This window comes from Canis lupus, chromosome 11 (genome assembly GCF_003254725.2).
Source record: "Canis lupus dingo isolate Sandy chromosome 11, ASM325472v2, whole genome shotgun sequence".
NCBI classification, from domain to species: Eukaryota; Metazoa; Chordata; class Mammalia; order Carnivora; family Canidae; genus Canis; species Canis lupus.
In genome coordinates, this window is record NC_064253.1 from 28,640,640 (window position 1) to 28,654,799 (window position 14,160).

At 35.9% G+C, this 14,160-nt stretch overlaps 1 protein-coding gene across 39 annotated transcripts in view; it reads right to left on the reverse strand.

The window, feature by feature from the left end:
- The window catches only part of PTPRD (protein tyrosine phosphatase receptor type D), a 2,185,700-nt gene that overhangs the window by 123,423 nt on the left and 2,048,117 nt on the right, over positions 1–14,160 (reverse strand). For 21 of the 39 annotated variants that reach the window (XM_049116091.1, XM_025431935.3, XM_025431930.3 and 18 more), the window contains 3 exons: positions 11,303–11,463; positions 5,372–5,386; positions 426–538 (listed from right to left, as the gene is read on the reverse strand). In XM_049116091.1, coding sequence (XP_048972048.1) covers positions 426–538; positions 5,372–5,386; positions 11,303–11,463 — 289 coding nt within the window. The remainder of the gene's footprint in view (positions 1–425; positions 539–5,371; positions 5,387–11,302; positions 11,464–14,160) is intronic. The other 18 variants (XM_049116108.1, XM_049116107.1, XM_049116101.1 and 15 more) reach the window with 5 other exon arrangements.

Consider the following 14,160-nt stretch of genomic DNA (forward strand, 5'->3'; position numbering starts at 1 on the left):
CCAATGGTATGAATGATGCAGTGTCCATCCATCCATCCATCCATCCATCCATCCATCCATCCATCCATTCAGTCATTCACTTTACAAGATGAGAAACTGAATTCTTGCCAAACAAGTGTCAATAAAAATAATGAGCTATGTTAACTCTCCAAATGGTAGATATTCTTGCAAGATTATAGTTTTTCCAAACTATGAAGACGAATTACACATTTTCTCATGACTATCCCACCTCAGATTTGCAAAAAGAACTTTGTTTCCTTTCAAGACTTACGTTTGGTGAATATCAATAATATTACAATTAAAAAAGCAGGATAAACAAAATTGTTCTAAATAAAGTGATGCATTTATCTCTTAAGGCAGTATCAGTTGGCCAAAAAACATTCAATAAATACTGTATCATGGGCAAGATGAGTCCTGCCTCTTACCTGGTGTTTGAAAATTAAGGCGCCTCAGTTCTACTGGGTCTGTTGGATGGTGTGAAGGGACTTCCTTACTGTTGGGTATGCTGCTCTTTCTAGAATCAGACTCTGCCCTCTTCCTATAGGGAGAAAATTAAGGTGTAAGAATAAAATAAGAAAATAAAAACAATCAAAACATTTACAAAGCAGATAGTCATGCAGCCCCCTCTTCCTCCCAAATTTCTGCTTTAAAACCATTTGACAGGCCAGCTTTGTGATCTTGTTCAGGTTGCTTTTCTTTTCTTGCCCTAGACTGTTTCCTTAAGTCTAAAATTTTTGTTTAAGAAAATGATCTCAAAGTCCTCCTTCAGCTCTAGAATTAAATTCTTCCTTGCCTCTGCCTTTAGGCTTTAAAGGGGGGTTGGAGAGATATGCTTGAGTCCTCCTTCAGCAAATCTCCTTTATCCACTGGTTCAATTTGTGAGGAACAGGGCAGTGTACCCCTAATAGCCAATACTAATGGAGCCAAGAATGTGGTTTCCAGGGAGAAAACCTCTGAAAATACTGAGCCTCAAGCTGAAGAGCAAAATCCATACCCCTTCATTCCTCTTTCCAAGATTATATAACTGATAGCTACATAGTGGACCCGCATTGGATTTTCCCATCAGGCAGACATACATTAAGTGTGTTCTAAGATTCCAAGTTAGCCTAACACCTGGAAGGAGAATTAGCACAATGAAAGACCAACATCCTTTTTCTCTTTCAAGTTAAAAAAAAAATAGTGTTGGCTGTTTATGGTGTTAAACTATGACTAATATTTCATTAATGAAAGTCAATCACAGAAAGATCAGAGAAAAAGTAATTTCACCTACTGGGTAGTCTCACTCTTCCAATGATTATTCAGGGCATAGGAACCATTAATATAACCATTAATATAACCTCCTTGTTATAAGTAATTCTTCTCACAATTCATTTCCTCTTTGTTTTAATTACTATCTACTACTTTTATTAAATACCTTTGTTTAGGGTGTGATAATGAAATATTAACAAATGTCTATGCAAGAAATGTCAGGATTTTTTTTCCATAAGATTTCTTACCCATTGTTTTTCAACTCTCCCAAAACACAGGGTGCTACCTGTTTTCTTTAAGGTTAAACTAGATTAAAAACTGAAGAAATGGAGATCTTTTCAAGCAGTGTCTTATTCTGTATTTATTTATTCAAATACTGATTCCAACAATCTCCAGGCTACAGTTATAATCCTAGCATCTCACCCCTGTTCAAAACAAAGGCATTCTTCTTTGGAGAAAGGGGCACAGCAGTATTGAGGAATACTCCCTTCTCTTTCTGATATGACTGTCGCACAGCTCATTAGCGTTGCTGTGGCAATGGGATCTCATTCAGTGCCACCCGGGTCATTCCATGGTTAGCCAGAGGGCTCCTGTTAAATAGCCTTTCTTTCCATCTCTGCTCATCTGTATAAAATAAAACTAACCAGGGGATGAAGGGAAGATTGATGCAAAGGGAAAATACACTTGATTTGCTCAAGTGCAACGCCTTCAGCAAAACGGCATCAATGGAATGAATTTTCTTGGGTGAGTCCTGTTAGACACCCTCCTCTCTCAGAACCTTGGATTAACCTGTCTCGGGATTTCCTGTTTCTATCTAAAGGTGTCAGGTATAGCCTGAGGACAGAATGCATGGCAAGGCTACACTACCTATCACAGGTGAGCAGTGAAACTGAGGCATGCTGAAGGAACCAGCAGTTCCAGTTGTCTGGAGTGGAGAATGAGAAGGGAAGGAAAAGCTGAGCTGAGGTCTGGCAAGAAAGACATGAGAAGAAAGAGGAAGAGTGGCTAGGAAGACCGTGTGAAGGAGGACATGGTGATCAGTTTTAGAGTAGAAAACGTCCCTATGATTAGGCTGTGGGTGTTTTCTTCACAGGGATTCATTTGACCACCAAAGCTACAGAATCTAAAGGGCCTAAGGAAATGCCATTGACTGCTAGCAGGTCAGTCCCCCCAGTCACAAACACATGCCTGGTCTCACTTCAGGGAACCCTAGTGGCCCTTCTTAGGTTCGTTTTTCTTTGCCACACAAGTGGTCACAGATATGTTTCTTTACTGATGTGCCAGACCTAATGATTCAAACCTGGATTTTTATTCTTTCTCCAAGTGGCTCCACTGTCATCCCTATAGGACTATGGAACCAGATGTAGAAATATCTGGGCAAGGAAACTAGGTCACTCCTGCACGTACTGTGGGACATACTCCTTATCTTCTTTTTCACTGAGGCCAGGCTGAGTGATGAAGAGACAAAGGGACAGAAAAGAATACTCTTTAAAGCAACTGACTCTGTTTCTCTAGTGCCAGGTCTCACTTCACAGTGCTAGGAACATCACATCTTGTTGCTCAGATGAATCTCAAAACCCAGAACTTGAGACTAAAATTGAAATTTATACTTGTGATAAAGTGAGGGGGGATGACATTTAATTACTACCTTCTCCCCCACTTTACCTCTCTAAATAAATGACCTCCAAGATCTCAGACTCCAAACATCCTAGCCATCTCAGAAAACCAGCTGTTTAAATTTTGTTTTGCTCAGTTTAGTTCTGGTGATCACAACATGGATAATTCTGGCTGCCCACACTTTTGTCACATTATTTTTAAACACAAATGTGCCAAAGTGGTTGTTTTCCAACATAGACGATTTCTAAGAAATGTTTGCAGGATGCAGAGTTTGGTCATCATTGGTAATAATGCTAAAGAGCTTCAAAAATAGAATTTACTGCCATACAGTATTAAATGGCATATGATGACTTAAATCAGGCCCAACATGAACATACTTAGTCACATTTTTCCTTTGTTTTCAGAGGTCTCATTATTCTCATTTTCAATTAAGAAAAAAACAAATAGTGACTCCAAAATGATTTGAATTTTGCCTTGCTATTTTATTTTTTCTATTAAGATTATAAAGCCCTATTGTAAGTTTATTTCCTGCAGAAAGAAATATCTACTGTGTGCAGGAGTTAAATGAGTGAAAAGGCAATGCAAAGTCACATGACATTTCAGATATGGTAGAAACTGCTAGTAGTATAAAAACATGTAGTGGTTTGGGATGTGGATCATGTATAACAAAAATGCTACTCTGTGGCCTAAAAGGATTTTTATTTTCATTTATTCTCAGCTGGCTCTCATCTATGGACAAAGTGGGAGGGAATCTACTTAGTTAGAATAAAGAGATTCAGACATGGGTCAAGGCTTTTGGAAGACAGATATATTTATCTGAAATCCCTACTATTAATATTCAAAGAAGTCAGTTCAAACACTTTATGATTCTGATGCCTTTAAGAATGTAACCCCACTCTGCCATTACTGGTGTGTATCTTCTTGGGGAAGTCAACTATAATGCTTCTCACTCTCTTCACATACGTAAGAGAGGAAGATGATTAGGAGATGACATCTAGGTTAAATGTTGTAATTCTTTAAAAGTTGAATTGTTTTATTTATTTTTATATTTGTAAAGAATAAAATGTTAAAGGAAATTTCTAAGTCCTTCCATGTATACATTAGATGTATGCATTGGCAAAGTTACCCACATATGACTTAGGTAATTCTAAACCATAATACATAAATTAAAACATCATTTAATTAAAAATATTATAAGCTCATTTTTAGTATCTTGAATATTCAATAAGTGTTTAATTAGTGGTTCTGAGAAAAAAAGAGCGAACTCTTTCATCTTAATGTAACCAGAAGGCACTGATGATGTTATGAAATGTGAACGATATTAATGGGAAGGTAAATCTCTGAGTATACTAAGTGGGTTCAAAGTGTTTTGTGTTTTGACTATGAAACAAACCAAAAAACAAACCTACTTAGATTAATGGCAACTAGTGATATAAAAAAAAAAAACAAAACAAAAACACAAAGCACCCTATAGAAGTACTGACTTTCTTACGAGTGAAAGTGTAATATAACTTGCTGACCAGTGTTAAGTGATTTTAGGCAAAATAATACAGCCATGGTTCTCAAACTTTAGTATGCAAATCGCCTGGGAGGGTTTAATAAGCTGTAGACTGTTGCACTCACACCCAGAGTTTCTGAGTCACTAGGTCTGGGGTAGGGAGTCCAAGAATTTTTATTTCTCTCAAGTTTCTAGGTGATGCTGATGCTTCTGCTGCTGGTCCAGGGAACAAGCATTGGGAACTACTGGAATATAGCTTGGGAAGGAAGGCAATTGAGATGAGCACTGAGATCCTTTTCTTAGTTTAAGTTTTATCAGAAATGTGTATCTATTGATACTGATATGATAGATAGATAGATAAGTAGATAGATAGATAGAGATAAAAGTTAGAAAGGTAGAAAGTTAGATTGGATCAGTCATTCAATAATCACATACATAGGTAGTCTTACCATTATTATTATTATTATTATTATTATTATTATTGCTACGACTACTGCTGGTGCTGCTATTATTATTTGAGTCTGGAAAATGTGAAAAATAATTTGGAATTATGTAAGAGTTTTCACAAAGGCATGGCCACCAATATTTGCAGGATATGAAAGTGCCTATAGTGTTCCTGTATCAGAAGGTAACCTCAGATCAAACTTAAAAATTGGTCTTGCATAGAAACAAACAAAACAAAACAAATGTCTTATGGGACACCTCACATTTCTGTTCTGTAGACACATTAACACATACAAATGCTCATTAAAACAAAACTCAGACTGGTTTCATTACCTTATAAATTTGAATGATTTATTTCTTTTTATATATACAAACTAATTTATTTCCTCCAGAATCATTTTAATCCCAATCATTTTAATATTTTCTATATCTAGGCTTTATCCAACTTCCACTTGCCAGTCCATACCTTTTATATACAACCTCCACTCTCACCCCCTCAATACTTCCAAAGGCTACTGGTATCTATAACTAAGCATTAAAGGGATTTGTTTCTCTATGCCTCACCTGTCAGGTTTACTGCTCCATTTTAATGCAGCAAAAAAAGAAAAAAGAAAGGCTAAATGTTAGTTGGCTAATGGTAACAAGAGCAACTATGACAATCGAGATTTAAGAAACACTGCTCACAGGCAGGGACACATCAACTGACACACATTAGGAAGTGACAGTATATCAAAATTTTAAAGGCCTCTAATTATGAATTAAATGGAAGACATGAGGATATATAAATAACTAAAGCATTTTTGTGCATGTGTTAATGTCACATTCACTTTTATCCATCAATCTACATAATATTGCCACAATTAATCATATCCCAGAAAATGCTTAATGGTAGAAATATAATATGATTCTTACAATACATGCTATGAAGAAACTACTTATGTACTTAATGGGAATACAGCATAATTCCAGGTAAGAAATTCGGTCATCCAAAACAAAATCTTCAGTTAAGAGGTATGTTATTCCTTTAATGATACAAAATACCTGCAAATTGTGTTGAACTGCACAAAAATGTGCACAATGGTATAATACACTATGAAGTAATAAAGTGGCAAAAGTGATTTCTTTAAACTCCTTTTGACAAGTAAGGTTATCATAAATCAGTTTTCCAATAAGAGATCAAATACATTTTCAGTTTTGGGAAAAGTAATACTCATCATTATAAATCTGCAGACCATGACCCATCTATACTGCTGGGCTAATCCTGAAAGTATTCTATTACCAGCCATTGACATGACATATTTTTCAAGTCAAAGAGGTGCTGCTGTCTGTGAACACATCTAGCTCATGTGATAATATGTGGATTGTTTAGATAACGATGTTCTTTATGCAGAAAGTAAAACTTTTACCTAAAAAAAAAATTAATCTAAATAATCTCCATAGTGAGGAGAATTGCAAAGTATTTGGTGAGTTCTCAAATCCAAAATAGAGACCGTAAGTCTGCCTTAATACCAATGAAATATATAGACCCAAGTTGCTAAAGAATCTTAGCTTTAAGATAATCCAGTCTATCTCCTTTCAAAAATACAAAATCCACATTTAAATTGTACAAACACACGCAGACAAAGTGAAAAATGAAAATGATATCAAACACACTGGCTAATTCTTTGTATTCTTAATTTTAAAATGATTTACCTAGTGCCCCAGGTTTTAACAATCCAACATATGTGTTTCTAACTTGCTTATCTTTTTTTTTTTTTTTAAATGGGCTCCATGTCCAGCATGGAGCCCAACACAGGGCTTGAACCCACAACCATGAGATAGAAACTTGAGCTGAGATTAAGAGTTGGATGCTTAACCAACTGAGCCATCCAGGCACCACTAGCTTGTTCATTTTTAATCAAGGAGCTCTTTAGTGAATCAGTTGTAGGAGAATCTATTTTTTGGATGGAAGAGAACTACTTAATGAGTTATCAGTTTTGTGTATTAAAAGGTTGAGTATTCTGCTGAACAAATGCATAGTTAATGTGTGATTCACTCCCTCTTCCACAGAAATGTCAGACCCACCACATACAGGGGTATATTTAGTGCAAGTATCTGAGTTTGAGGACTTTGAGTCCTTGACATACAGTTTAGTGGGGGTAAGAAAGACAGGGGAAGGGGCAAGCCCAGTAATGTGGTGGTTCTGTGACATAGATAAGCAACAAGTGCTCTGAGAGCACAGACAAGGGAACAACCCTAGGGCAACCTGAACTAGTAGAACAGGGCAAAACGGGGACACCCAGGAAGGCTTCTTGTTTAGGAGGTGGCATCTTAGATTACTTCTAAGGGATGTTTTAGAGTTAACCAGGCCAAGAAAAGAAGGCTGGGGAGTCAGAGGTATACGGAAGGATCTACTCAAAGGCCAGCAGGCAGAATCAAGTGGCATTGTCTGGAGCAACTAGGTTCGGCAGCATATTCCTCCGCAGCATCTCAAAATATTCTGATCTATATTTCTTTCTTTGATGACATCTTGGAAATATAGGTAAAGTTGATACAAAAAGAGTAGACGAAGGAGGCACAGTCCACAAAGAGCAGCTAATGTTGGAACTGGGGGAGGAGCTGAAAAACCTGCAGTCTGTGTTTTAGCCCCATCTGTCCCATGGCTTTCATAATCCACAGGTCGGGATGGGAATTATTTACTCTGTCCATAATTCCTATTTAGGTGAGACCATGACTAACGATTTTGTTTAGATAGTGCCTTAGATCTTTCCAATCTCCTAATCCATATTTCCTTTTTTTTCCGTAGCGCATAATAAATACTTCTCATTCATTTGAAATGCTTTTCTGTATAGTCAAGCTAACATTTTATTTTCAAATATCTCTATATAATAATTCCTGGACTGTTCTAGAACTAATGACCAGAAAGGCTTACACATGGAATAAGTATACAAGGTAGATGGATATCTAACTGTTCATTTGCTTTATGGACTCTTCTTTTTTGTGGGGTGGATGGATGAAGGGCAAACTGGAGTCATATTTAAAAAACATACACACACCAGAGGCAGAAATAATATAGCAATAATTATATTACTTGGTTTTTTATGTTGTCAGATTATAAAACATTACTATTAAAAAGGTTCAATTATCTAGTCTACCCACTTACTTTATAAATGAGGAAACTGAAGCCCAGAGTGATAGCATGACTTTCTACCCAGTTAGCTACCTAGTCACAAAGGTAGGACTCAGGTTTCCTGATTCCTGATTTTCTGGTTAGTGTTTTTCTAAACCCTGTTACCATCTTATCTCTGTAATTTACACTTTGAAATCTTGTATATATCACATATAGAGAACAAATTAGAAAGAAATCAGAGGGCAAGATAATTCATCACTGAAGGCCTACCAAATATATTTTAATATTCTGATGAGTCAGCAGGTATTTTAGGGTCCTTACAAAGCCTCAATTGATGTTGTTTTGTCATTGATTATCAATGTATTTAGCTTTACAAATTGAGATTAAAACTAAAGTCAAATAAATATAGTGCCGGATAAAAGAGTACACTAATTCCACATCAATATACTTAACAGGAATAATCTCAGCTTCTTGACACGGATCTATAAAATATGCTTCTTTATGTGAACAAACCATCCATGGCTACAGACCTACTCCTAAGGCAAGTAGTTTTGTAGGCAGGAGTGTGTGATAAGTGGGATTATCAAGATAATATGAGTTAATAATTTTTAATAATAATAATGATAATAATAATGATATATTTAATTCTGAATCATTACCAATGACCTATGTATAAACTGAAAGGCACCTAAAAAGAGAGATGAAGTATTTATTATATAATTAACTTTGCTCAGAATCCAAGCTATAAAAGACACTATTCATTGCCTACAGAAGATTTCCTCTTGAACCGCCTCATGATAATCAAGAAGGACATTGTTGGGTCTACTTGAATTTCAAGTCAGGAATGTTCTTTACTGCTGAAGCAAGCATTTCTATTTCAGAAACGCTTCATGGGCCTTCAGATGGTTGGCTAAATATACTTAGCATTCGAGGATGTGTGCATTTCCCAACAATTGCATTAGACGATGCTTACATATGCACACACTAAAATGCAACTTTATTTTAACAGAGTCATAAAATCTTTAAATGTGACGCCTCTTTTTGCAGGCTTAGAAAAAAAATATACCCAAGTCGATTTTTTCCCCAAGCACATGCACATGAGGCGAGAAACAGTTAATTATAAATCTTTAAAAAACTATCAAGGTTATAATCCTCTCTTCACATTTACATAACTCACAAATGCCATGCACATCTCTGTTAACATGTGACATGTTACATGTGACATGACTTAATGATAGCCAGATATAGCCAAATGAAACACAACTTAAAAAAATACAGCAAGTATTTTGTTCATTTGAATAATCACAAAATGTCATGTGCCATGGTCTAGAAATGCAACCATCAGCAAGCACTTTCTGATTTGACTCCCATAGTAGGATTTGGCCACCTAAATATACATCACAGAAAACAATGATAATTCTACTTTAAATCTTTAATTATTACATTCTCTTCTGGTAATAACTGTAGCACATGAACAGCAAAGGGTACCAGGTCCTGCTTGGACTCACTCAGGATTTGTTATTGTTCTGAGGCGCGTGGGTACCTTGTGCTTCCTGCCCTTACTCCTTAGACAAGAGAGAGGCAATTAAAAACACACTGATACAATATGGTTTAGGATGGGGAAATTGAGACCATCATCTAAGAGAGAGTTTGGCCTTCAATTACTTGCTTTTTCAGCCATTTTATAGTATGGGTAACTGAGTGATGGCAGTGATCAGGAAAAAAAATAATAATGACGGGTATTTCTTTCATTCTTCCTAAATCTAAAATAGGATTGACAATTCAATAAATTATGGTTATGAACTTCTTTCTTTAATTTGTCTTTTCTTTTCAACCCTCTCTTTACACTTAAATAAAATAGAATGCAGCTTCATAAGAGAAACTTTTGCAAAGGACAAGTGTTTTGAAGGATATTTTTTTAAGTTGAGAATAGGTTATGAAAAAAAAAAGACTATTCCAGGAACATAAGAAGAACATGATTAAGAAAAGAATATAGGTAGAAATAATATAAACCCAGTGAAGGGAGCTAGATAAATAGGAAAAAGAGATAATGGAAATAAGATTATCAGATTAAACATGTCAGCAAGAATCAAAATGAAGACATTCTCATCTGATTTTGAAAGTCAAGGTTAGGGCAGGGTGGGGTGGGGGGCCGGGAGGCTATTCCATAGTAGAGAGAAGGGATCATTTTTACAGTAGCACTCTGAAAGATGACATACTAAAGAGAAAAATGGGAACATAGATTAAAGTTTCATAAGAATAAAATTTGGATTGGAAGAAAACAAAGTGATATAAAGGGAGATAATTCAGAATTTAGTCATTCTACATGTTTAAGAGAATGTGTTATATATGTTAATTTTTTAAAAAATTTTAAATATTTTATTTATTTATTCATAAGAGACACAGAGAAAGAGAGAGGCAAGACACAGACAGGGGAAGCAGGCTCCATGCAGGGAGCCCAATGCGGGACTCGATCCCAGCACTCCAGGATCATGCCCTAGGCCGAAGGCAGGCACCAAACCACTGAACCACCCAGGGATCCCCTTATTTTTTAAATTTTATATATTTTAACATTATATGTATTTTAAGTTATAAAGGACTTAGGGAATTACTAATGTACTCTTTCCAACTGATTGGGACTAGTGGAAAAGTCTAACTTACCATAAAGGAGGCAGCAATGTAATCAAAAAAGGGCAGGAGATCAGAAAGCATGGGGTAGATGTGGATTATCTGCATCCTCATTATAGTCAAAGACATTATATTAGATTAAAACTTAAGTATAGAGGCCAAGTTTTTAGTTTAGTTTTATTAAAGGAAAATGGTACCTTAGATCCCTTCTTGGACACAAACAGAATTTACTATTGGAATAAAGATTATAGAAAAAAGAAAGAAAAAAATTCATTCTCTTCCACAGTTTTCCTTCTTTTATCTTCAAATTTTAGCTACTTTCACTGTTTTAAGAAAGCTACAGGAAAAATCTTAGCTCGTGCACTCATTAGACATATGGAATGGACATAAATGTGCAAATTTATAATAGTATTTCTAAAACCAAGTTGAAATTGAGCAATTGATCATCTAAAGCGATTAAATGCAAGCTTGGAATGATCTGCTTATGAATGTACTAATGTCTCAAATACCATGCAAAGTGTATTTAATGCATAAAGTAGCTCATAAGATCAAGACTAGGATCCATGAATGCTGGGCAAGAAAGTCTATACCACACTTGAATGGGACTTGAAATGGCACAATCTTTACAGTTCATTCTAATCTAGTGGAAACATTTTCCAACCATTAGGGGGGCTACACTGAAGTATTTCATTAATAGCAACAACACAAGGACCATAGAAAGATTACCAAATTGCAACAGAAATATTGGGCAAACCTACCTTTTATAAAGAAGGATAGCTATGACAATACAGATGATAAAGACCACTGCAAGCACAGGACCTACAACCCAGATCAAGCCTTCTTCTTCATCTGTGATTGGCTGTGGATCCAGATCCATCGATACAACGGGGTCAGAGTAGGGACTGGTCGCATACATCTTCTGAGGAAAAACAGAGTCTGTGTTACTTATAAACTAATGGCTTTCTAGTGTGTATCTATAGCATTAGAAGAAGCAAAAATTCAGAACTTAGTGGATGTGATGTTAAGTGTATGAAACAATGTCGTAAAAAAAAGAGGGGAGAGAAAGGGATGAGAGAAGATGTGGGAGAAAAAGGGAGAGAAGAGTATAAACTAAAGAAGTCCTGTAATGTAAATTTCCCTGTAGAGTGAAATATTTTCAAATAAAATCATTTTTGATGGTGTAAATTGCTCTGTAGACACATTTTCATTGAGGTCTATATATGACCTATTAAACAATTTTATGAAGTATAAAACGCAAGCAGTTAACCATTCACAAAATATTCAGTGAGCACTTACATTGTGCCAAGGTGTTCTGTGTTGTGTGAAAATCAACAGAAATATTCTAATTCCAGCCTAAAGACATTATCACCCAGCTAAGGAGACCAAATTTAAAAATAAACATTTATAGGGAAAATGTCAGTATTTAGAGAGGGGAAATGAAGATGTAGGTCAAAGGGTACAAACCTTCAGTTATAAAAAGTTCTGAGGCTCTAATGCACTGCATGGTGGTGACTAGAGTTTATAATACAGTACTATCTACTTGGAAGTTGCTGAGAGTAGATCTTAAGTATTTCTCAGCACACTCACATGCACACACACGTAAAGAACTAACTATATGAGATGATGGATATGATGAGTATTTTGATCTCAGTAATCATCCCACAATGTATATTATAAGTCAAATCATCATGTTGTACACCTTAAATATATAATTATATTTGTTATTTTTCCCTCAATGAAGTTGGGGAAAATATATGGTTACTTGGTGAAGGAATGGACTGAATATTATGAATTTTGTTTTTATAATATCCTATATTGTTCTGTCCCATTTCAGGCTCTCTTAGCACAGTATTGTCTTGATTCTGCCCCCAGCTAAGATCCTAGCTTTTCCTTTTCCGATAGAGACCAATCCACACCCACAATCTGGTCCACTTGTCCTGCCATTAGCTCCTCATCTCTTCTCACTCTAGCACTAGCACTGGTTCTGTTTCCTTCATTTGCTAAATCTAATTGTGATTATTTACTCCCTTCCAGACATCTTTTCCAGATTTACTACAGTTGATTGAGCCTTATTTAAAACTCCTCCCCTGGTTCTCCTAATTCTGTACTCAACTGGTCCCATCCTAATCTTGCCACCTGATCATGTCCTGCTGAACTGACCACCTCTGAATCCATCCTGTGCCAGCATTCTTAAGTTTTATTTTCTGCTAGTCTTCTTCTCCCTTCTCTGGCATGATCATCCTTACTTCTAACTACCAACTTCTATGCAGATTACTTCCTGATTAATATTTCTAAACTGAAAAACTCTGCTAAGTCCCAGACCTGCATTTCCAATTCATTCTAGAGATTCCTACATATACCTGCAAGTTAAGAACTGCATGCGCTATTTCCCTGCTTGCTAGATATACTCTCCACTCCAACTTGCTAATTTTTCTCATCCTCTCAATACTTAGGAATGAAAAACTACTGATTTTTTCTTGCCAATGGCCCTCAGGTCGATCTACCCTCTGTCTAACCTCATGGGTAGTACTTTTCTTCAGGACCTCATTCATGCCTCCCTAAGCCATACCGAGTTTCTTCCTTCTCTACTGCTGCTAGAGTTATTACCCTCAACTGTCAACTGTAGCTGTAAAATCTTCAGGAGGATCTCTGGTGATTCCTAAATAAAACCCACATGTCTTAGCATGGATCTTAAGGGCCTCCATGATTTTGCTTTAAACTTTTGTACCACACACAACATTTTCTATCACGGTGAGCTTCTTGCTACTATTCCCTAAATGCTCTATTCTTTCTAACCCTCTCACAAATTCCACAACATTTAGCTCCTGAAATCTAACTGATCTCCAAGGCCCCACTTAAATACTGCCTCCAGGGAAGCTACTGCTTCTTAATTGGAAATAACCAATCATTTCACAAAATATAGGTAAATTATTTTTTACATTTCAGGTAGCCATTTATTCTTTTTTTTAATAGTATTCCTCAAACTCCATTTTCCTTTTTTGTTTGTGCAGATACCTTATTTTCTTTAACAAAACTATAAACTCCTGGAAGATAGGGGTTTATATTCCATTTGTGCTTGTATACTTAGAGCAGCTAGCCCAGAACTTTGCACTTAGTGAGTTCCCAGCAAATCTTTGTCAAATAAAATAAATGCTCATCTTTTCAAATGGCTGACCGTATCAAGACATAAGGGAATATTCTCATTTTTCTATGAGTAGGAAGTGGTCTAATTTTTTCATCTGCATTTAAAAAATTAATTTAGGACATATATTCTGAACTTAAGTGCAGCAAGCTTAGTCAATCTGGAGGGCATATGTCCCACTAAATGCTTGTATTCTATTCTTCCTTCTCACTTTCCCCATCGTACTTAGGAAAGAGACTGACTACATTTCCAGATTTTCTAATGTGTCAAAAGAGAAAAATTCAGTACATTTCCAACCTTCTCAGAAGCAGCTAAAAAAAAATAGATATGTACAGTGTAAGGACTTGGCAAAGACATTAAATATCCAAGAAACATGATTCTTTATATAAGTATAATTGTTTGTTTTGGTTTATCCTTTCCCCTTTCCATCTTGTAGGTCACACTGAAACTCTTTGGCAGACAAAAGTAAACAAA